Source organism: Callorhinchus milii, unplaced genomic scaffold, assembly GCF_018977255.1.
Source record: "Callorhinchus milii isolate IMCB2004 unplaced genomic scaffold, IMCB_Cmil_1.0 Scaffold5, whole genome shotgun sequence".
Taxonomy (NCBI): Eukaryota; Metazoa; Chordata; class Chondrichthyes; order Chimaeriformes; family Callorhinchidae; genus Callorhinchus; species Callorhinchus milii.
The window spans coordinates 54,575,982-54,600,722 of record NW_024704746.1 but is presented as its reverse complement, the minus strand read 5'-3'; the positions used below and the strand labels follow the sequence as shown (position 1 = coordinate 54,600,722).

Here is a 24,741-nt window from a genome sequence, read left to right as displayed (position 1 = left end):
CCTACTCGGGTGCAAGTCCCTAACTGTTCAACATCTTGGGACATCCACCCGAGATAAAAAGCACTAAACAAATGTAATTTTGCATTGTATTGGGACTAAATGCATTTTAATTTCTACATTTGTTGAAATCAATAATTTTTTTGTGGGGTACAGATTTTGCAAGCAATTAAAATACAAAATGGCTGTCAAGGTCTTTTCACATAATTTTTCTAAAATTTGAAAAGATCAATTCCAACAGCAATTACCGTCAGAAATCAGTTCACAATGATTTTTTCTGGGATGAAATGGTTTGTTCCATTCACTGATAATTTAGTGCTCAAGGCAAGTGATCCAACTCCTTTGTAGTTAGTGGAGAATCTCAAATATTCTACAGGCAGTTTCACTGGGTTGAGTAGAGATGTTTAATGTTTTAATAACTACATCAGTCGACCATGGTTACTTCCAACAAAACAAATGGACTTGAATTTAAAGTCATAAGCATCCAAAATAACAATCTGTCTTTGAACCTGAAAATATTTGGTGTATTTTTTCACCACTCATATCAAACAGTGAAAGACAATAGAATCTCAGCCCACTAATTATGATTTTGCACATTTTTATTGTTCCTCAGACACAAATCTCAAGAGGCAGTGGAAAGATAGTGTGCAAGTTCAGCTGTTATAAATGTACATGCACAGTTCTATGAAAAAATGAGGCGACTAAGGGTATTGAGTAAATGGATTTCTGAATTGAACACAAGCGTAAGTCACATGGATATCTTCACACTGCAGAGTCTGTCATAGGCTGGACGGGGTAAGGCATGGCAAATCATTCTTTGGAACAAGTGTCAAGAGAATATTTGGCTGGGGAGAAATGGAGAGAAATCACAGCTTAGCCCAATTCTTTTTCCAATCAAAGCCCAAAGCATGCACGTTTTCGGATGGTTCCCTGGAAAATGATCATGAGCAGAAACCTTGGCTGATATTGCCCTACCTCCAACCAGAACTACTGAGGCCAGTTATAATGGGCCTATCTCCTAGAGAGGCAGAAATCCAACTAACAAAGCAGCCTATGTGATTCATATCAGGGAGTGCATTTTTCCACTTCAGCCATTGAAGAGCAATTTCTTGCTTTCTGTTGTGTATATTGTTCCAGAGAATGATTTGCAAGGCTTACAAAGGAACGGATTGTGGAGTCCTGTAGCTCAGTGGTTAGAACGCTTGCCTCGCAAACGAGAGACCGTGGTTTAATTCCCGCCAGGAAATGTTGGGCAAGTTTCTTTACTCCATATGCCTCTGTTTGCCTAGCAGTAAGTAGGAACCCAGTTGTTAGTAACTTGTCAGGTCACTTTTCCTGGGGTAACAATTCCTTAAAAAAAAAATATTCATCACTTCAATCCACGGCTGTTTGTGAGACACTGCTGTATGCAACTGGCTGCTGCGTTTCGCCCACAAGATATACAGTCAATTCACTTTATAATATATTTTGTCAAGCACTTTGAGACGTCTCGAAGACGTGATAAGGTGCTATATCAAATGCAAGGATTATTATTATTAAATATCTCTTACCCAGTCCAGCCTAGTGACTCAACTAAGAATTGGAATAAAACTCTTAACACAAGTGATCAAAACTCTCAACCCTCATAGTGGCCGAAAATGGAAATGATGGCAGCCACAGGGGTGCTAAAATTGCCCTCAGTACCAATGACCTGGGGAGGTTTAATCAAGGTTCTCATTCCTGATCGGTATCCAATGGCATGCTGCTCAAATATGCATAGGTGAATATCAGATGAAGATTAAATCGGGCTTGGTTCCCACCCCTTCCACCAGGCAAAGCCTGCCAACACTCACCATCATGTTTAAACATGAAACAGTACCAAAGCTTCGTACTCATGAAATCTGACATCAGAAATAAGTCAATGGCATTAAGGCAAAAAATTGGAAAAATAAAAAACCTTTGATTTGGCATTCGTTAACATTTCAGATAAAACTGGCTGTGTGATGATAAAGATGCACCATAATTGGTACAAAATTACAGGAAATTCTTAATGGTGCAATGAAGGAATACAGACGATACAGTTATATTTTGAAATCACAAGCTCTCAAAGAAGCTCGCAAATGTCAAAATCAAGAGTAGGAAGAGCACATGCGCAGTGATCAAAAACACTAAAACTACCTGACCAACTTGTTACATCTCAACTGATTTCAAATTCTGAATGTACAGTGATTACATTTGTCTTTGTATGTTGTATTTGTAGCTTAGTTTGAAAAAAATGTTCTTTGCCACTAAAATTAGCCTTCAGTTGAGAAGTGAATAAATGAAGTTTGTTTACAAAATATACAGTCACTAAACGTCATGGCAAATCCTGTGAAGTACTGCCAGGATGGTGGAAGGTGAACTAGATGGACCTTGATCTTCTTTTGCCAAGCAAATTCTTATGTTCTTATGATGTGAAAAGCGCTAAATCATCAAATGTAATAATTCTATAATCATTGCATTGCTCCTTATCACATTGAAAGGACGTCTCAAAGTGCTTCATAGGAATCACGGTGTTGTGACTGTGTATTTGTAGACAAATAAGGCAGCAGCACAAATGTGCAATGTCCCACAAACAGTCATGAAGTGAGTGACCAATTGTATTTGGGGGATTGTTGGCCAGGATCCTGGTGCCATGAGATCTTTAACGTCCGCCTGAACAGGTAAACGGGACCTTGGTTTAACGCCTCATCCAAAGGACACCACCTATGTCAATGCAACACCCCACCAGCACTGCATTGGAGTGTCAACTTACTATGTGAGTTCACGTCCCGACGTGGGATTTGAACCCCCAACCTTCTGACTCAGAGGCGAGAATGTTACCAATGAGCCAGACTGAGGATATAATGGTCATTTCACTTCATTATTGATATTCTATTTTATAAAAACACATTTCATTTAAAACATTATGTTGAGTTCACATGCAATTCAAATATTTAGATCTGAGGATCAAAGAAAAGCAAATAAAAGGCTATTTTGCATTTCAAAAGACACATCATATATTACTTCACATTTCAATTTGTATTGACATTATTCAGTGGGTCCTCCAAAGATGAATGTGATTACCACAAAAACCAGAGCAAACCAGCTGTATTATATCCAAATATATTGGTTCCATGGTTTATTTAGAGTTGTATTGCTGTACAATACAGCCTGAAAGCGATATAATATCACTAGTATTACTAGTTTTCCATTTGTAATTTTCACTATAAAGTGTGCAGTGATAACGGTTCATCAACTTCCCTCCCCCAACTCCCGAGTAGTGCTTTCACTGGTTACAGCTCCTAGGACAGCTTAGAAACAAACACATACAATAACTCTTCAGACATAGCTTTCTTTTCAACTGTGAAGATTTCTCTGTAAAGATTGTATTTCACCGGAATCACTGCATCAATCCCTGAATGGTATTTGCAATACAGTTTCTATTGTACTGCCTGACTCTGCAATCTACCCCGCAGAGGATACTAATTGCAACTACAAACAGCACTGGCAGAAGTGACTAAAAGCCATCTTTCAAAAGCATACATCAATATTTATCCCTGTGCATTAAAACACATTAGTGCAAACCCAGGCTATGTAGGCAATCTATGAATGACTGATGAATGCACCTAATCATCGTCAAGTCATTTAATTGTGAGAAATGTAGTCGGAGCATCTCACGTTTACTGTGCCCATATTATAAATTGTGAACAAACCTGCCTGATGGAGGAACCATGGAACACCAAAGCTTTAAATTCTGTGCATTCTGAGTTGAGCTATCTCTGGTTAAAGGGCAAAATAATTGCACACATTTGGCAACCAATAAAAGATTGGTGATCAATTTAAAATTACCGACCACGACATAGCATTATTTTACTGTCAGAAAAGTCTGATTGGCATATATTTGAAGTCTTATAGAATAGTCTTCATAAGTTTGAATGTTTTAAAATGTTGTAATTCATGATACAGTTTTGCAGGGAATTTGTCACATTGCCGACAATGTGTCTGCAGTCAGATCTTCCTGCGTCATGTTCGCCTTCTCATGTATTATTAAAAACATTAGTCATACAAGCAGTGTCACCTTTATACGATCCCCAGTTAATTTATGGCTAACTGGAGATATTGTACTGAATATCATAAATCATTTCATTCTTTTCAAATTCCTGTTAATTCATATGACTGTCTTAATTTGTCAGTTTCACCAATGATGTTAGAATAAGCGGCTGCATGACCTTTACATTTATAATCTTTGTGAATTTATTGCACAGTTCAAGAAATGCTTTGAACTGTTTTTTCAAGTAGTATAATTATATTTTGTTTCTGAAAAAGTTAATACATTTTATAATTAGTTATATTTTGGGGCAAGAAGCACACAGCACTGCAGCTGAGCTGCTGTGGTACATAGCGAGGTAAATTGTTCTGCAGTGTTGTTGCTTTTCCCAAGTTTTTTTTTATTTCCCATCTTCCTAAGCAATGCAGGCAATCTGTTCCAAAGCCTTTGTCAGTGCTGCTCTAAGATGGTTGCTAGGAGACACATGAGAATGGTCCTGTAATCACAGTCCCTTTCAGTTTCCTTTTCCTTTCGCCCCCATTGTCAAGGAAGTGTCTGTCTCCTGCTTACTGCGTCCCCACAGTGATGTAGATGAGAACAGCGGCTCGGCAAAGTATAAAAAAAACTGTATTTAAAAACACACCATGTTTGGTCTTCCGCTGCATCACACCATCCATAGTTGATGCCTAGTTAAAGGCCGTAATGAAACAAATTGCAGTTCCATATCAGGAGTTCTTGGTAAAGAGTTCAAAATGAAGAAGTAAATGACTTGCACATAAAACAGAAACTGGTACAATGCAAAGTGGATAAATACCTGTGCCACAAATACTGAAACTAAATAAAATGCTGTAAAATCTTCATAAAGGACTCCAAATCTCTTTGAAGCACTTCAATACCATGAATTCCTGCAACAGGTAGAGAAATGACAGAGCTCATAATATGCTCTGTGGAATGGCAGGGACAACATTGCAGAATTATAATACAGAGACTTTTGAGGACAACAATCCAGACAGACTAGTGGTCAACCATAGAAACCCTGTGCATCAACAACAACAAACAACAACCAAATTACATTTATTACATTTCATGTTGGGAGGACGTCCCAAGGCGCTGAACAGTCAGGGGTCAGGACCCGAGCATGGGGGAGGGGTGGGGTAGGGGTGAGGGAAGGCAGAGAGGTGGGAGGGAGACCGAAGGCATGATCGAAGAGGAGGGTCTTGAGACCGGCCTTGAAGGATGCAAGGGAGGAAGCGAGGCGAAGGGACCGTGGGATGGAGTTCCAGAGTGTGGGGGCAGAGAGGCTGAAAGCCTGACCACTGATGGTAGGGCGGGTCGGGCGGGAGACATGGAGCAGGCCGTAGCCTGCTGAATGGAGGGAGCGGGCAGGTTGGTAGGGAGTCAGCAGGTCAGAGAGGTAGGAGGGGGCAAGGCCATGGATGGCCTTGAAAGTGAAGACGAGGATCTTGAATTCGATCCCCTGAGGGATGGGGAGCCAGTGGAGTTGGGCGAGGGTGAGTGTGTTCTGACAAAGGGTCATGGACCCAAAACATTGACTCACTTTCCTTTCTCCATAGATGCTGCCTGACCTGCTGAGTTTTCCCAGCTCTGTCTGTTTCTCTTCTATTAGCATTGGATTCAGGCTACTGCCCAGGATTGCTCAATCGCAGCCATGCTGTTATGCATGGCTGCGATTGAGCAATGGACTGTGGAGTCCTGTAGCTCAGTGGTTAGAGTACTCGCTTTGCAAGTGAGAGACCTGAGTTCAATTCCAGTCAGAGGGCGAAACCTTGGGCAAGTTTCCTTACTCCACAAGCCTAATAATAATCTCTCCAAAAACCAAAAAAAACAATAATAAATTGGTCATTTTCAATCTATGTGTTTGTGGGACATTGCTGTGCGCAATTGGCTGCCGCGTTCGCCCACACATATACAGTCAATTCACTTTACAGTGTGTTCTGTGAAGCGCTTTGGGACGTCCTACTGACGTGAAAAGCGCTATATCAAATGCAAGGATTATTATTATTATTATGCGTGGAAGCAAGCATTTATAAAGAGGTAGGGTCTTCAAAATGGAGAAGCTTCAACCCATTTCACTTTCACTTGTACCACTCAGTGACTCAGTTTTGCCAGAGATTTATATGTGGGATCAGTTACCTTCTCTTAGTTGCAGAGGTACCATACTTTGGATGTGACATTAAACTGAGGATCTGTCTGCCTGTTCAGGTGGATGTTAAAGATCCCATGGCACTATTCGAAAAGAGAAGGGAGTTTCTCTCTCCTAGTGTCCTGGCCAGCAATCTCTCAAATAAAATTGGTCATTCGTTTCATGGCTGTTTGTGGGACATAGCTGTGTGTAGTTGTGCTGCTGCATTTGTGTACACATTTACTCCATTTCAAGTAAATCCTGCGAAGTACTTTGAAATGTCCTTCTGAAGTGATAAAGCACTAAAATAAATGAAAGGAATATGATTAATTATTTTAATACAGGGTTTTTAAATTTCTTACCTATACATGGGAAATTTTAATGGGGGCATTTGGCCACCATAGTTTTAAAGTTCCACTGCTACTTTTATTGCTTTTATCATTTTAATAAATGTATCTTAAAATATTTCACATAAAGCAATCAATTTCTCAATATTCCATTTTTTTGATTAACTTGCACCAGTAAAGATACCAATTAACCTATGTACCATTTATGTCACTTTAATGAATTTAGATTTTGAAAGTATATAATAAAGCCTTACGATCACTTCAAATCCATTGTAATCTACAACAAAATTAAAAGGCACATAATTTCTTTTATAGCATCACAATTGCTCACTTAAATATCTAATCTCTGCACACATGCTTTATTGGAACACTTTCTACTGCATTAATAGTGCTCAAAACATATAACCATTTTAATTATCTTGCCTTTTAATGTAACTCAATCCAAATTATACAAGTTTGATGCTATAGTAATGCCATTTCCTGACTTTTGCCAGAGATTATAGGAATCAATTTCATTATTTCTCATTGATATCAACATGTAGACACCTACACAGAGAAAGCTGGTTACAGCTATCCAAATAATTCAGGATAATGCTCTTTTTTTCAGCTTTCTCATTCCGAATGAAAAAAATTAAGATTGGCAAATGATCTAAATGCTACATAGGATCACTCCGCTATACCACCACATGCACATCAATCATGTCAGTGTGTCTCATGCCAAAAAGCCCATAAATTGTCAGTCTCCTACGATTGCATCCTCATCTCCAAGCTTTCTTAGCAATATGAGTCGGCATCCTTTGGTGCTGCCAATGACAAACTGCAGAATATATTGTCTTCTTAATAAAACCAATACTGAAATTTGATTAATAGCGATGAAGATGAACTCATGTGAAGAAGGTTAAGTAGTTATTTGTGATATATAGGATGAGGAAAGAGTATTGAATCGTAATGGTAGGAAATTAAAATTCAGGCTGACATCTTTAATCTAACCATAATAATTTATGGTACAATTAATGAAAAATTCTTTTAAGTGAAAGACGGTCTTCCCAAGCTTTCTGTAAATTACTGTATATTGTTGCTTGGATAATGTATTTGACAATACATAATGGAGAACTCATAAAAGTGAAATCCTGAAAGTACCACTTATTTTTACTCCTTACATTTTCACTTAAAGATGTCAGGAAGATTCTGCTGCTGTTGTCATGCGCTTGCTAGTTTCTGGGAGAAGCCTGCCATCTGCTGACAGAACTAAATTAGTAGATAAACAATCCATGCGACATGCTCAGTATAATACTCAGTTGATTTTCAACAACAAAATTACATTTGTGTAGCGCCTTTCACGTCGGGAGGATGTCCCAGAGTGCTGGACAATCAGTATTTCGGACCTGAGCTGGGAGTCGGGATTGGGGAGGGTGGGGGGCAGGGGTGAAGGAGGGTGATCGATGCCATGGTCAAAGAGGAGGATCTTGAGATGGGTCTTGAAGGAGGCAAGAGAGGGACGAGGCTGAGGGACTGTGGGATGGAGTTCCAGAGGGTGGGGGCAGATTGGCTGAAGGCCTGCCTGCTAATGGTGACTTCTTTGGATAAACATCTTTGTCTGATGTAATCTATTGTATTTTCTGCTGCAAAACCAAAATTAAATTCTCTCCCTTTGCAAAGGGAAAAACGTCTACTTATGTATAGGAGGACATGAGTCACAGCTGGAAAACAAAACTTGTACATCAGTTTCGACAAGATAAGAAAGGTTTATTTTGACAAGGAAGTTCCATTTTTTTTACTTCCGTCTGCTCCAGATTTTCCTTGTTCCCTTCTCACTGGCCCCCAGCTTTATATTGGTGCTCAATTATCACTTAGGGCTGGTGCCCAATTATCGTTGGAACTCCAATCCAATCCTTATTAGCTCCCTTTACGTAGATTGAGTGCCTATAACCATAAAAGGGTTTATCCCCCTGTAATAGTATGTTACATATCATAGACATCTCTAAGTGGTACTGACACTGGGGGGTTGTGCCCAATTGTTGGAGATGCTATGCTTCAGATGAGATGTTAAACTATCAACCATGTACCTGTGCAGGTGCACATTAAGGATCCCATGACACTATTTGCAAATAAAAAAGAGTTTCTCCTGCTGTCCTGGTCAACAATCATTGTTATATCGTTATATAGAAAGATACAGCACAGAAAAAACAGTTCGGCCCGACATGACTAATCTATGCCAGTGTTTATACTCTACACGAGTCCCCACTCCTCTATTCGCTTTTCACGACTGCATGACGTTTTCTCTTAAAGTGGAGTCCTGTAGCTCAGTGGTTAGAGCACTCGCTTTGCAAGTGAGAGAACTGAGTTCAATTCCAGGCAGGGCAAAACCTTGGGCAAGTTTCCTTACTCCACATGCCTAATAAGAATCCCTCCAAAACAAAAAACAATAATAAATTGGTCATTTTCAATCCACGACTGTTTGTGGGACATTGCTGTGCGCAATTGGCTGCCGCGTTCGCCCACAAACATACAGTCAATTCACTTTAAAGTATATTCTGTGAAGCGCTTTGGGACGTCTAGAAGACGTGAAAAGCGCTATATCAAATGCAAGGATTATTATTATATTATAAATGCATTCCACATTCTTGCCATTCTCTATACGAAGACATTCTTCCTAAACTCCCTAATAGATCGGTTACCAGCTATCACATATTTTTGCTCTCTTGGTTTGGACTCACCAACAACAAATGGAAACATTTTATCAATGTCCACCGCCATAATCATTTATAATCTTAAACATCTATCCCAGGTTATCTAGATAATCCCCACGTACAATTAGTATTCATGTGACAGCAATTTGTGAGACAAATTGCCTGCTACCACCTTGCCTGCAAATATACAGTCACTGTTTTCCTGTTCTCCTGCCAAGGCAGTGGAAATGACCTGCTTCAAGCATATTGACAATATTATTAATTTACTGACTATTCAACCTGCACCAATTGCCACCTTCTCTGGCAGAAAAGGTTAATATTGAGAACTGCCATTCATGAAAGATTTTTAACTTATCCTTTGGAAACAAAGACACACTCCCAGCTCCTACCGAGGCACGGGGCATTATAATAATAATACTTACATATGATATAGCACCTTCACATAGGGTCAGGAGAATGTCTGAAAGTGCTTTACAAGATATAACGGAAAGTGGAGTGAATGTGTACTTTGTGGATAAATGTGACAGCGGAGCAGTAACTCAAAGAGTGTGGAGCAGATACAAGCCATGGCTTTTGTGATTTTCCATTGTCTAACACAAGATGAAAGTGGAGTGGACCTGAAGCATTGACCTCATGTGGACCAGCACCATGGATAAGGAATTTAAACTGCTACAGATGTCAGCTTTATACTAGTAAACCTGCTTTCGACACTGTTGACCACTCTATCCTCATCCACCTCCTCTCCTCTCACCTCAACCTTCACAGTTCTGTCCTTGAATGGTTCAGATCGTACCTCTCACCCCACCTCCACTTCATTTCCACAAATAGCTTCTCCTCTAGCCCCAGCACCATCTCGTGTGGCGTTCCTCAGGGCTCTGTCCTTGGTCCCCTCCTCTTCAATACCTATGCTCCCTCTTAGTGACATCAACTGCAGACATAGCGCCAATTTCCAGATTTATTGCGGATGACACCCAACTGTACCTCTGACTCTAGGACCACTGCTCTTCGAACAGAATGTCTGTCAGACATCAAGTCCTGGATGAGAGCTAACTTTCTTCAGTTGAACGTCAACAAGACCGAGGCTCTCCTGATTGGTTCCCATCAGTGCCTCCTCACCTCAGGCGCTGATAGCATCACCATCCATGGTTGCACACTCCACCTTGCTAAGCCAGTCCAGAACCATGGCGTGTTGTTTGACCCTCAACTATCCTTTCTACCCCACATCCATGCCATGACCTGCTTTGCCTTCTTCGTTCGGCTCCGCCACTATCTCACACCACAGGTTACCTAAACCCTCATATACACATTCACAACATGCAGGCTTGACTATGCAAATTCCCCAACTCCTCCCTCCATGGGCTGCAGATCATTCAGAAGTTGTGTCTTCTCCCACACCAGGCATCATGCCCCTGTCACACCCATCTTCGCCCGACTCCACTGGCTTCTCATCATAAAGAGGATTCAGTTCAAGATCCTGGTCCTCACCTTCAAAGCCCTCCATGGCCTTGCTCCCTCCACCTCTTCTACCTCCTAATCCCCTATCATCCTGCATGCTCCCTCTGCTCAGCAGGTTCTGGCCTGCTTCATGTCTCCCACCTTGCCCACCCCACCAATGGCAGGTGGGCGTTCTGCCATTCTGCACCCACCCTTTGGAACTCCATCCCGCAGTCCCTCCACCTCGCCCCCTCCCTTGTCTCCTTCAAGACCCATCTCAAGACCCTCCTCTTCGACCGTGCTTTCGATCTCCCTACTTCCCCCCTGCCCTCCACCCTCCCCAGTCCCACCCCCAGCTTGTGTCCGAAACACTGACTGTCCAGCGCCTTGGGACGTCTTCTTGACGTGAAAGGCGCTAAACAAATATAATTTTGTTGTTGCTGTAATATTCTCAATAGCTTCATGTATTATAAATATTTTAAAGATGCAAATATTAACGTTTGCTGCAATTCTGAGTCAAATGGCAGCTGCAGTTGTTCGCCATAATGGAGCAATAAAACTCCCTGACTTCAACAGACATGAAAAGGCCAGATATACTTGAAAGGCACATTAGTTCACTGAAGTTTTTTATTGCCAAATAAACAAAGACCAACATTATTGCTCTATTACAGCTTTTTAAATTAAAATATAGCCAAATAAATAGGCAAAACAGCAAGAACGTTGGTATCAGGAATCCTGTAGCTCAAAGTGGTTAGAGCACTCGCCTCGCAAGCAAGAGACCTGGGTTCGATTCCCGGCAGGGCGAAATTTTGGACAAGTTTCCTTACTCCACCAGCCTGATAATAATCCCTCAAAAAAATAATAATTTGGTCACTCAATCCATGACTGTGGGAAACTGCTGTCCGCAAATGGCTGCCACGTCTCGTCCACAAAATTTACAGTCAATTCACTTTACAGTATATTCTGTGAAGCACTTTGAGATGTCTCGAAGATATGAAAAGCGCTATATGAAATGCAAGGATTATTATTATTATTATCATCTGCCTGCTACAAAGATGTTTGCCCATTCAAACATGACGCCTGCCTTTCTAGAAATGAAGGTTCTGGACGTCAAAGCGAGAGAAAAAAAATATTCTCTTCCTGCTGCTACTCAAAGCCTTAAAAACACAGAACAGATATGTTTTAATTGGAACTGATAATACATTACACAATACACAGAAATATAATTGGGAATCTCATGATAGATAATCCATCTGAGAGAACTGGTCTTTCGTTCCTAAATTGATTTGCAATTATGTTCTGGACTCTGGTGAGGGAGATGTTGAACAGAAGAGTCTGTAAGTATTGTGGAGACAATGCCAGGTCTGCATTTGCTTTATGACACAGGTGTGGCTGATTCAGTTTTTGTTTGTTTGCCACAAAATCTTCATGGATAAAACATTGTATAGTAATCTCACAGGTCAAAATATCAAACATTTCTGTCTGTATAGTTATGAATGCTACGGATCACCAGAAAAGAGTGCAATATCACAAACCCAGAATGCACAGCCAGAATAAAACTTGTAGAATAAGAGCAAGAGGGCTAAATTAAGATTCTGACATCTTCTAATGGTTTTTCCTCCTGCCCCCGCCAAGTTACCTGCGGGGTACCCCAAGGCTCCATCCGTGGCCCCCTTCTTTTCTTCATCTACATGCTCCCTCTCGGCGATGGCATCCGCAGACACTGGGTAAACTTCCACATGTATGCAGATGTTTAATGCTAATCTACTTTTCTTCCTCCAGCTGTGACTCCCAGTCCCCTGATGTTCTGTCAGCTTTCCTGACAGACATCAAGGCCTGAATGAGTGTAAGCTTCCTGCAGCTAAACATTGACAAGATGGAACCCATACTCTGACTCTCGTTAACATCTTCTCTCCTATGGCTCAGACCTCCTCACTCTCCCCGATCTCTCCCTGAGACTCACTGAATCCGATCCCCAGCTATCCTTCATACTCCACACCCGGTCCCTGGCTAGGACCTGTGCCTCCATCTCTGCCACTTTGCCTGCCTAAATCCACTCCAAAAGCTGCTGAAACCCTCGTCCTCGCCTTCGTCACCTCCAGCCTCGATTACTCAAATGCCCTCCTCGTTGATCTTCCCTGCTCCACTATTAACAGATTTCAACTAATTCAAACTCCACTGCCCGTATTCTCACCAGCACTAAATTCCATACTTCCATTACCCCAGTCCTTGTCAAACTCCATTGGCTCTGTCACAGAGCGGATCAATTTCAACATCCTAACTCTTGTATTTAAATCCCTTTACGCCCTGACACTTCACCATCTCTCTAACCTGCTCTTCTACACTATTACCCGCTGCCTCTGCTCGACTGACTCTGGCCTCCACCAGGTCCCCCGGACCCTCTGCCCACCATCGGGGCCGTGCTTTCAGCCACTATGCCCCGAAGTTGCGGAACCTCACCCTCAATAATAACAATAATAATCCTTGCATTCGATATAGCACTTTATCACATCTTCGAGAACGCCTCAGAATATACGGTGAAGTGAATTGACCGTATTTTGCAGGCGAAACGCAGCAGCCAATTATGCACAGTAATCCCTTTGCCTTGCCCTCTCTTTCCCCATTATCAGGTAATGCTTGAAGATCTCCCTCTTTGACCATGCCTATGGTCACCTTCCCCCTTCCCCTGGCTCAACATCGAGCTCCGCAACTGTTAAGCTCGTCGAGACACTGTCCAGCATAAAGGGCACTATATTGCTATATTGCAAGTTGTTGCTGTTGTCTTCACTGATCAACATCGCCAATACTGAACGAATGATAAAAATTATTGTATTCAAACAGTAATATCTCAATCAAAGTAATTTCTCTCTTCCCCCCCACCCAATACGGCAGTGTTAAAAATTGCTTAAGAAAGGATCAAACATACAGCTTAACATATGAGATTTTCAGCTGTCATAAAATTACTTGAATGTTGTTGCTCTGTGACTTAGCCGCTTGCACCTTCAAAAATTCAGGGAAATAACTTTGGTATCCCATGGACCTATGCTAACCAGAACCATAATACAGCTGGCTTCTGACACTGATGAGCTGGCTTCCTGCACGAAAAATCGAGGTTGTCAGGTTCACCTCGGATTTTACTTTCTGTATACTGCACATGCACTATGTGCAAAAGGTGCCGCTATATCAGCACTTTGTGATGGAAGTAACACTGAGCAGGGAGTGAGGGAGGACGAGACCATAGGCATGGTTGGAGGTATGTTTTTAAGCTTTTGAAGACAGAGAGATGGTGAGTAGAAGGAAAAAGGGTGGGAGTTCCAGTGGTGATAGATGCCGAAGGCTTGTCCAGCATTGATGGAGTGAAGCACATTAAGCTGACCTGAATTGGCCAAGTGGCGGGATGTTCAGAAAAATTAAGTTAAAAAGGATCACAGAGGTCAAAAGGAGCAAATACATGAAAGCATTTGTAGATTAAAAGGTTGGTTTGGATAAAGAAGATCCCTCCAGACCATTTGATCTCATTCTTCCTGAAAAACAAACCCTGCAAACAATGATAGCATCAAGGTTTGTTTATTAAAATGAGTCCAGTACCCTGACCTTTCCAGGAACCAGCAATAAATTACCCTTTGGGTAAAGAAAACATTTGCTGGTATCCATCCTTAAATTGTTCTTTGCAACTCATGCCCTCTTGGTCTATTGTCTTGGTGCAAAGCTAAAGATTTTTTTTCAATCTATTTAAAGCATTATACTGTATACCTCTTTCAAGACTAAAGAGCCCCATTGTTTAATCATTGCTCATTTATTTAACAGTGGGGATAATCCTTGATGCTCTCCTCCCCATTACATTATGGCAATCAAACTCTATACAGTATCCTGGACATACTCCAGAGTACAATATAACTTGAGTATGACATCTAGAGATCTCAGCTCAACTGATTTGTCCAACATCCTTGTTGAGGGTGACGATTTTCAAATCAACCCAATGGGAAACTAAATATGGAATGGAAGAGTTCTTTTCTAAAGTGATTTATGGCAGGATGAGTACTGAATCAAATTGGAAATCTAAATTCCAGGTATGACCGTCTCTCAAATACAAAAAGTTGCAAAGAACTATATTTCCCTTCTGTAAATCTTATCTTTTTTCATTTCTCATTACCTTTGGCTTTGCTGTTGAAACGTTTGTAAATATTAGTTGACTGTGTGCGATTGAGAGAAAGTACATTGGCATGTTTTGTGGAGGATTGTGTCCCTCAGCAGGGGATTCCACTTCAGCTCTACAAAATAAGCAACTTCCAAATTTCTGAGACCACAGACACTGCATTGAGTTCTCAGGACTGAGGTTTCACCAGATAATGTTGAAGTGTTGTGTTAAAAAGCAAACACATCAGCTTGTTTTTTTAAAGAAACTTTCCAGATTTTTCAGGTGGAATTGTATTGCAAACTGTATTGTATTGCCGTCTCAAACTGCTGTCGACATTTCTATATGGTATATATTCTATATTCAGCTGTTGGCAAACAGCAAAGGATATTGTAGTAAACATTGTATACAACAACAACTTGCATTTATACAGCACCACTCACCAGGACAATGTCCCAGAGCACTTGTGTAATCAGCATACACACACACATATATGTGTGTCGATATATACATACACAAATGTTTCCCCGATATTGCCAAAGAGCGGTTTCCTATTTTTCCGGAGACTAACCTTGCAATGTTTTGGCTGTTTTTCACATTTCCCGATATCTTCATCACAAATCTTTGCACTGCTAAACCTCTCTATAGAATAGGAGGATACGGCTTGGCACAAGTCATCAAAATCTTTGTCCCTGCTCTCTCGGATTTCTGACAAAAGTTTGGATAGCTCCCCAGTAAGTGTTTCACCTGTCAAAAGAAAATGGAAAGCATTCTTATAAAGTGAAACATGTTCAAAGCTTGTTTAATATAGGAATTGTGCTTTATATTAAATATAATAGAAATTCACAAAAATAAACTCTTCCCAGTAAAAATCCTGTGAAGCACTTGAAGACATTTTGACAACGTGATAACGTGCTATATCAAATGTAATCATTATTTTTGTGGTAATTATGTAATCTAGCAAGACATAATGAGTTGAGATGGCATTGGCTCATGTATTCCAGCACACCCATGTTTCAAATTTGCAGATGATACTAAGCTAGGAAAAGTAGTAAACAATGAGGAGGATAGTAGTAGACTGGACATAGACAGACTGGTAAAATGGATATAGATAGACTGCTAAAATGGGCAAACGCATGGCAGATGAAGTTTAATGTGTTGAAATGTGAAGTGATGCTTTTTGGGAGGAAGAATGAGGAGAGGCAATATAAGCGACATAGTTGAATCTTAAAGAGGGTGAAGGAACAGAGAGACCTGGGGGTTCATAAGTAAATCTTTGAAGGTGGCAGGACAGGTAGATGAAGCTGTTAAAAAAGCAAACAGGAGACTAGGCTTTAAAAATAGGGGCATAGAATACAAAAGTCAGGAAGTTATGATGAACCTTTATAAAACACTGGTTAGACTTCAGCAAAAGTTCTGTGTTCAGTTCTGGGCACCACACTTCAGGAAGGATGTCAAGGAAGGGTGCAAAGGAGATTTACCCGGATGGTACCAGGAAGGAGGGACTTCAGTTATCAGGAGAGGCCAGAGAAGCTAGGATTATTCTCCTTGGAGCAGAGAAGGTTAAGAGGAGACTTAATAGAAGTTTTCAAAATTATGAGGGGACTCGATAGGGTGAACAAGGAGAAACTATTTCCACTGGCGGGTAGGTCAGTAACCCGAGGACACCGATTTAAAACAGTTGTTAAAAGAAACAGAGGGGAGATGAGGAGAATTTTTTCACACAGCGATTTGCTCTGATCAGGAATGCATTGCCTGAAAGGGTGCTGGAAGCCGATTCAATAACAACTTTTAAGAGAGAAGCAGATAATTATTTGGGGAGGACAAGTTTGCAGGGCTATGGGGAGACAGCGAGGGAGTGGGATTGAATTGGATAGCTCTTTTCAAAGAGCCGGCACAGACACGATAGGTCGAATGGCCTCCTTCTATGCTGTATAATTCTATGATTCTACACACCTTATTGGTGCAGCTGGAATTGTATTCAATCTCTTAATCAGTTTTCAATTGGTTTATAACTGTAAAATAATTCTACTACATACTTGTGAAATACACAACTAAAATATTCTGCCTCTGAACCATTAGAAATAAAGCTCTGACTATTGAAGACTGGGTTGGTGTGACCGCACTTGGAGTACTGTGTGAAGTTCTACAAAAAGGATATCTATCCTACGAAAAGGATATTGCAACAATTGAGACGATAGAGAGGAGGGCAACCAAAATGATTGAAGGGGATGGAGGGACTGGACTACGAGGAACTATTAGATAAACTCGGCATGTTCACACTGGAGAAGGAATTATTTTAAGGAATTATTACTCCAGGAAAAGCAATCCGCCAATTGAGTAACAACTGGGTTCCTGCTTACCATTAGGTAAACAGAGGCATGTTGCGTAAGGAAACTGCTGGCTATGTGATTCCAAGTCCCAATGTGGGGCTTAGAGTGCCACTACTGAGCCAGGCTGATGCACAAATTATGATGGGGGTGGGGAGGCATTGCCAGCCAATTGTCTGACACTTGTAAAAGTCCACCACCATGGTTATAAATATCCAAACCAGTTCCACATATGCACATAATGGGCTGCTATTGTATTTAATATTGTAAACATCTAAATTTTCTTCCCACCAATTTTTCTCCTCTCCCGAGACTGATTGAATCCTTCTACTGGGGTAGTGGGTATTCCTTCTGGTACTTTCAGCCACTGTGCCCCAAAACTCTAAAGCAACTAAATATTTTAGACTTTTCGTATTCCCTCCACCTTGTCCCTTCCTTCCCCATCTTCAGGTCGTGCCTGAAGACTTTTCTCTTCAACCGTGCCTACATTTACCTCCACCCGGCTCGGTGTCATGCTCCGCCACTGTCATGCACTCTGGGACGCTACCCTGCATGAGGGGCGCTATATAAATGCAAGTTGTTGTAGGCAGTGCCTTCAACAAGTAGGGCCATCAGGTAAGTCTTATGAGGATCCATTTACAGACTATATGCACCAGGCATCCATCGATAGATACTTCCAGTCAAAGCTGCTGACTTTGATAGTTTTGTCTTTGATGGTTAACATTTGTTAGGAGATTTTCCATAAACCCTGCAAAAAGTTTCTAAAGTTTTTTTACAATCACAGGTTAAAATAATGTGACATTTAAGACTTCAGAGTTTTTACATCATGGGTTTTATTCAAAGTACTGCTAGCCTAAGACAAAATGAATAAAATAATTTTTTGTCAGCTTATCCACAAAATATTGGAGGTTAAGAAATGTGGTACATTTCTCCAATTCACATGGAACAGAGGTTATTTGGAGGATATGAAATACAAAAGTTTACAAGCAACTCTTATAATTTCCCTGAATCAGGCACCAGTTAAGGGTCACAGTTAATTATAGCGCAGGGATAAATAATAATAATAATTCTTGCAGTTTATATAGCGCCTTATCAGGTCTTTGAGATATTTCAAAGCATTTCACCATTGGGCCAGATTCAACCATTGGGCAGGTCCAACCATTGGGCAGGCCAGATTCCCTATTTGAGAAAGGTCCACAGGCTGCATAAGCAATATTTTGTGTTTCCCTTCCAGAAACACAATAATAATAATCCTTGCATTTGATATAGCGCTTTTCACGTCTTCTAGACGTCCCAAAGCGCTTCACAGAATATACTGTAAAGTGAATTGACTGTATGTTTGTGGGCGAACGCGGCAGCCAATTGCGCACAGCAATGTCCCACAAACAGTCGTGGATTGAAAATGACCAATTCGTTTTGTTTTGGAGGGATTATTATTAGGCGTGTGGAGTAAGGAAACTTGCCCAAGGTTTCGCCCTGCCTGGAATTTAACCCAGGTGCTCGCTTGCAAGGCAAGTGCTCTAACCACTGAGCCACAGGACATCACTACAATGTAGAATTGTAGCAGGAGCATGCTCTCCATTTATTATCTTATGGCAAAGACATCGCTGTTCGACGTGTTTTGAAACTTGTGCTTATTCAGTTTAAATGATTTCTCTGTCAATGCGGCGGAATTCAGAACATTCCCTCTGCAGACATTTACTCGTAGTTTATTGCCTGTACCTTCTGCTCCTTCGATTCTGGTCTATCATTCATTCTACGCTCTTCCATCCCACCGTAGATGGCTTAGTGTTCAGCCACTGTGCTCCTACAATCTGAAATATCCTCCTGGGGCAGGAAGTATGCAGGGTCTCCTTGGAGCTGAACTGGCTCCAAGGTGACATATGTGCCTGGCAACGGAATGTTGGAATTGGAGGTCTTGGTAGTCCGGTTCCTGAGCCAGACGGGTCTGCAGTATTCCAGGGCACTGATGATGACAGCACAGCCAGCCTGGCTCGTCAGACCTTGGAAGGGCAGACTAGTCACTGGGGGCAGGAAATCATCCCACTCAATTCCTGTTAACCCTGCACGCCAAAGTCCTAGTGGGTTGGGTGGTCCTAGCTGGACAAGCAGCTGGAAAACTTGCCGGACAGCAATATCAATGGCAAGCTATGTGGTTTTAGCTGGTTAGACTCCAGTAATACCCCAACATTCTTAGTTTGGTTTGGATACTCTTAAGCATGGTGATGGGTTTCCGTATGTCAGACACCTGGCTGACCAAAAAAAAACCTGAAGCTCTCTTCCAAAACTTATTTACCTCACTTTAAAACCATTCTTATAACACAGCCCTTTGATCACGCTTTGATCAGCATCCATATTATTTTCCATAATTGCTAAGCACTTTGGAGAAATTTGTTCCCTTTTCCATCCAATGGGAATGGCAATGGGAGGGAGGAAGCATCGTCGTCACTCCTCTGGTGGGTTGGAAAAGGTAATGGAACTTCAGTTTGCATTGGATGCCACTGAAATCAGACAAAACAGTCGGCCAGATGTGTCCAATTTAACAGGCTTCCACTGTATAACAAGTACTCCCAGAGAAATAATATGCTCAGAAAATTATCCTGACAGGAATGTCAACTATCGATGCTCAGATCGTAGCTTCTCGTGTGCATCCTGGTCAGTGGCTACAACTGCTCGCGAATGATTCTAACACGAGAAATGCTAGTGAGAGCAATGCAGTTGACTGGCAATAATAATCCTTGCATTTGATGCAGTGCCTTATCACATCCTCGAGCCATCTCAAAGCACAGTATATTCACAGAATACATTGTAAAGTAAATTGACTGCGTATGTTGTGGGCGAAACGTGGCAGCCAATTGTGCACAGTCGTGTCCCACAAACAATGACAAACAAATATTTCAATAACATCGTAAGAAGCTATATCAAATGCAAGGATTATTATTATTGTTGTTACTCCAGCAGTGTATTTCATACATCAAATACATTGATTCCAATGGTGATCCAAAGACAATCTAGGCATAAAAGAAGGCAATTCTAAAACCAATCAAACTAATTAAGGTTTTTTCGACTTCATGAATTCAGTCAGAACATTATTTGATACTTCACGTTTATTGTCCATTTACATGTTAACTACAGATTTCAATAATGTTTTAAACCACCATCACTCTCCAGCACCTTGGGATGTCCTCCCGACGTGAAAAGCACTATACAAATGTAATCTTGTTGTTGTTGTTAATAACTGTTTGAAAGTTCCTTCTCACTACTCCCCACAAACTTAAAAATGTTCCGCTTGCAACACATTTTAATTTTCAACTCAGACACAGTATGATCTATGACCTCTTTCCTTGGTTAAAGCTATTTGACTGTCCTTTGGAATTGGGAATATCTTTCTGTTGCTCCTAAAGTTCCTTCTGAAACACAAATGTCTCCCACAGAATCATCGAAACACAGAAATTTACAGCACAAAAGGCCAATCAGCCCATCATGTCTGTGCTGGTTCCTTCAAGTCTTTGCAGTCCCACTTACCTGCACTTTCCTCATACCCCTGTTTTTTGAGGGAGAGAGAGCAAGGGAGGAGAGAGTGATTGAGGCAGAGAGAGAGGGAGGAGTGAGTGATTGAGAGAGAAGGAGAAAATGATTTGAGGGAGAGAGAGAGGAGAGAGTGATTGAGGGAGAGAGAGGGGGAGGAGAGAGTGATTGAGGGAGAGAGAGAGAGAGAGGGAGGAGAGAGTGATTGAGGGAGAGAGAGAAACAGAAAGAGGGCAAGAGAAAAACGGTTTTGGTTCTCATACACGGCAGCCTGTCCCGAGCAGCCAAAAACTTCGACAACCCTGCTCCACGTGAACAACAACAAGAAAATTACATTTGTATCACGCCTTTCATGTTGTGAGGACGTCCCAAGATGCTGGAAGACGTGAAACAATCTTTGTAAGAGTTTATGTTTTAATAAGAATTCTAATAGCAGTTCTGTTTTGAAACCAGTTTGGTTGTCCCTTTCATTGTACAGTACATGTTTTCTGCACATGAAGTAAAGTACTGTATATGGAAAGAATGGGTTACCGTTGCTTTAATATGCATGGGTTAAACATGGTACAGAAACATTGCCTCAATGTCACCAGCTAGTACAGCTAGTATGTATTAGTCATAAAATCCAACTTATACATAACTTTAAATCAGTCATATATAATACATAATATTTGCAATAACTCTTACTTTGCATAACTAATATTAAATATTATCGTCCCAACTGATGTGGCATTTTACTGTATAATGTTCTTTCCAAACAAAGTCTATCCTACACTATCCCGAAACCGTAACAGTATTTTTTTTTCTTCAAAGTCCATATTGCTAATTCCAGATGTCAACATTTTTTTAGAAATGATCCATGCCAACCACTCTTAACCAGCAGTCTCTGAGAACCTCAAAGGAAGAAATGTGTAATTGGCAGTGTTCCAAGCTAATAAACCGTTTCAACAGAACATTTAATCTTCAGAATGCAGTGAATACAGGAAGGCTCGACTGGCCAGGCTCTATCTTGGTTTCTGCTGGTCTGTGTTTACTTTGCTTGCACAAAACTGAACCACATCACAAAAAAAAACAAAATCAGTTCATAGACAGACCACATTCTGAAGATTAAGGGTCAAATGTTCCCTGTTACCAGTTGCAGCTACGCTTGCAACCAAAGCATCCAATATGGAATATAGATACCACTCACAAACCATTTAACATGCGATAAACACGGTGGTACACCTTAAGCAAAATGACTCCATAATTTTTGTGTGCTCGTTTTTAGAGCTGACATTTTCAGTGATACCACTCACAAAGCGTTTTACATCCCATAAACCCTGTGTGCACACCTTAAGCAACACTGACATACATGTGTGATGAGCTTGTTTAGGTCATAGCTCATCAACAATAGGAGATAGCCCCCCAAAAAAATGCATATGACACTTCTCCATCCAAGATCTTTCCGGTGAGGTATAGATCGTGTCTCTTTGTCAATCAGTTATTGCGTTATTGGCCGACAGACAAACAGACATTTTGTCTTAAGAGTATAATTATTATATAAAATTATATACATAAGGATGGGGGAGGGGCTAAACTCCAGAGGGGAAGGGGCTAAACCCCAACTCGAGCCCCAGACTTCACCCTCTCCGGCTAGTCGTTGCTAGGCCGTGACGCAGAGGAACCTGGAAACCCTGCAGCTTTACTGAGCCAACCATCCCGCCACCAGCCCACCTCTGACATGGTGATGCCCAGCCCACGGCTGCCCAAGCGCAGCAGCAGGAAAAGCAGCCAAACGGCTGCCGTCAACGTTGCTCAAGGCAACTTCCACCTCACTATGCCATCTTGTTTCTGCCACTTGGCTTCATCTGAGTGCATGTGTGCTGCTTGCCACAGCATCACTGGGAGCCAGCGCGGTCACCAGATGTAACAGCAGCGTACATGTAACTGCCATACAAATGTGATAAGCTTGTTTAGGTCATAGCTCATCAACAATAGGAGGTACCCCAAAAAATCTATGGCCATGCCACTGCCCCATGCAAGACCTTTCCGATGAGGCATAAATTATGTCTCTACATCAATCGGTTATTGAGTTCTTATCTGTCACACATACACACAGACAGACATTACGTCTTTACAACAACAACAAGATTACATTTCTATACCACCTTTCACATCAGGAGGATGTCGCAAAGCACTGGACAATCAGTGTTTCGGACCTGAGCAGGGGGTCGGGATCAAGGAGGGTGGAGGGCAGGGGAGAAAGAAGGATGATCAAAGGCACGGTTAAAGAGGAGGATCTTGAAACGGCTCTTGAAAGGAGGTAAGGGAGGGGGCAAGCAGAGAGACTGCGGGATGGAGTTCGTGAGGGTGGGGGCAAAGTGGCTGAAGACATGAAGCAGGCCAGAGCCCACTAGCGGAGAGAGCAGGCAGGTTGGTAGGTGCTTAGAAGGTTGCACAGGTAGGGAGGGAGCAAGGCCAGGGAGGGCTTTGAAGGTGAGGACCAGGACCTTGAACTGTGTCCTCTGTGTGATGGGAAGCCAGTGGCGTCGGGCGAGAATGGGGGTGATAAGAGTCACCGAGCCTGTTGCAGGAAAGGACACGGATGGTCTGCAACCTATGGAGGGAGGAGTTGGGGAGGCTGACAAGTAGGGAGTTTGCATAGTCAAGCCTGAATGTTATGAATGCATGTATGAGGGTCTCGGTGGTGTGCGGTGTGAGGCAGTGGCAGAACCGAGCAATGTTGCAGAGGTGGGGGAAGGCAGAGCAGGTTATTTATTAGTATAGATAGAAAATAAGCAAGCTTGTGCCCATGGTCTAAAGTAAGGAACTTGTATTTTATAGCACCTTTTCACATCAAAAATATCAAAGCACTTTAGGTTAATAACTGACAAGTATAGGATTGGTTTTACAGGCAAATCCAGCAGCTATTGGTACACAGGAAGGTTCCACAAACAGCAATGAGGTGGAAGAATATTTTATTTGGATTGTTGGGCAAGATAGCATGAGAAACTTCTGTCTCTTTTTTTACTCGTGTATTTGGGATGCCCACTGCTGCCCCAGATGAGATTAGCTAAACACAAACCATTAATTGAGCTGCAGTATCTATCTGCTGAGCCACAAGAGGTAGGGTGACTATATTTTGTAAATCAAATCTGAGGATATGTATAAAAACAATTGAACTCACCACAATTCCTCATGCTGGCAGTACTGGAGAAGCTTGTTGAATGGCTGCATTTCTCTGATAAGTGTATCTGTTCTAGAATTGTGTTGTTAATTGCTCAGTTTGTTGCTGAACTCAAGACAGGGCAAATTTGGCCAGGGTCACAATACCTCAGCTGGGGACTGTCCCAAGAAATCAGGGACGTTTAATTACCCTAATCAGAGGGTCACTATTTTAACATAACTTTGTTTAGAAATGTTTCAATAGATAGAAAGAGATCGCAGAATTCTGCAATATTATAATTGGATGCAATTCTACAATGTTACAATACATTCACATAACACGTTTCACACTATGAGAACTTCTCAAAACTGCAGGCTGGGCATCCGAGCCAGGGATGGGGATGGAATGAGGTGGGGAGAGGAATGGGGTGAGGAGAGAAATGGGGTTGGGAGAGGAAAGATGACTGACAACGTGGTCAGAGGTATCAGTTAAGATCCTTTACCTTTGGTCTTGTGTGACGATGAAGCTGCTGGAGATGAAATTGAGGCCCGAGGAGTTGGAACTGGACATTGCTTTATTGGTGCTTCCGTCTCGTTCAGGTCCATCGTTTGGATAATATAATCTGTTAATTTCAAAACAGAATAGGTATGATACTTGTGTGATAATATATTTATTTATACCTGTTCCAACACACTTAACAAACATAAGGTAGAAACAAGAAAACAATTCTGAAAGATGACACACAAAATAATAACCTCATCTTTCTTTCAGATGCGCAATGGTGTACAGCTATAATAATAATTCAATAATCCTTGCATTTGATATAGCGCTTTTCATGTCTTCTAGACGTCTTAAAGTACTTCACAGAATATACTGTAAAGTGAATTGACTGTATGCTTGTGGGCAAAACGCGGCAGCCAATTGCACATAGAGGTGTCCCACAAACA

The 24,741-nt window shown here is 41.5% G+C and overlaps 1 protein-coding gene across 17 annotated transcripts in view; it reads right to left on the bottom strand.

The window, feature by feature from the left end:
- Nucleotides 1-24,741, bottom strand: part of anks1b (ankyrin repeat and sterile alpha motif domain containing 1B) — a 455,240-nt gene that overhangs the window by 215,487 nt on the left and 215,012 nt on the right. For all 17 annotated transcript variants that reach the window (XM_007907724.2, XM_007907725.2, XM_007907728.2 and 14 more), the window contains 2 exons: nt 24,297-24,416; nt 15,366-15,541 (listed from right to left, as the gene is read on the bottom strand). In XM_007907724.2, the coding sequence (XP_007905915.1) occupies nt 15,366-15,541; nt 24,297-24,416 (296 nt within the window). The remainder of the gene's footprint in view (nt 1-15,365; nt 15,542-24,296; nt 24,417-24,741) is intronic.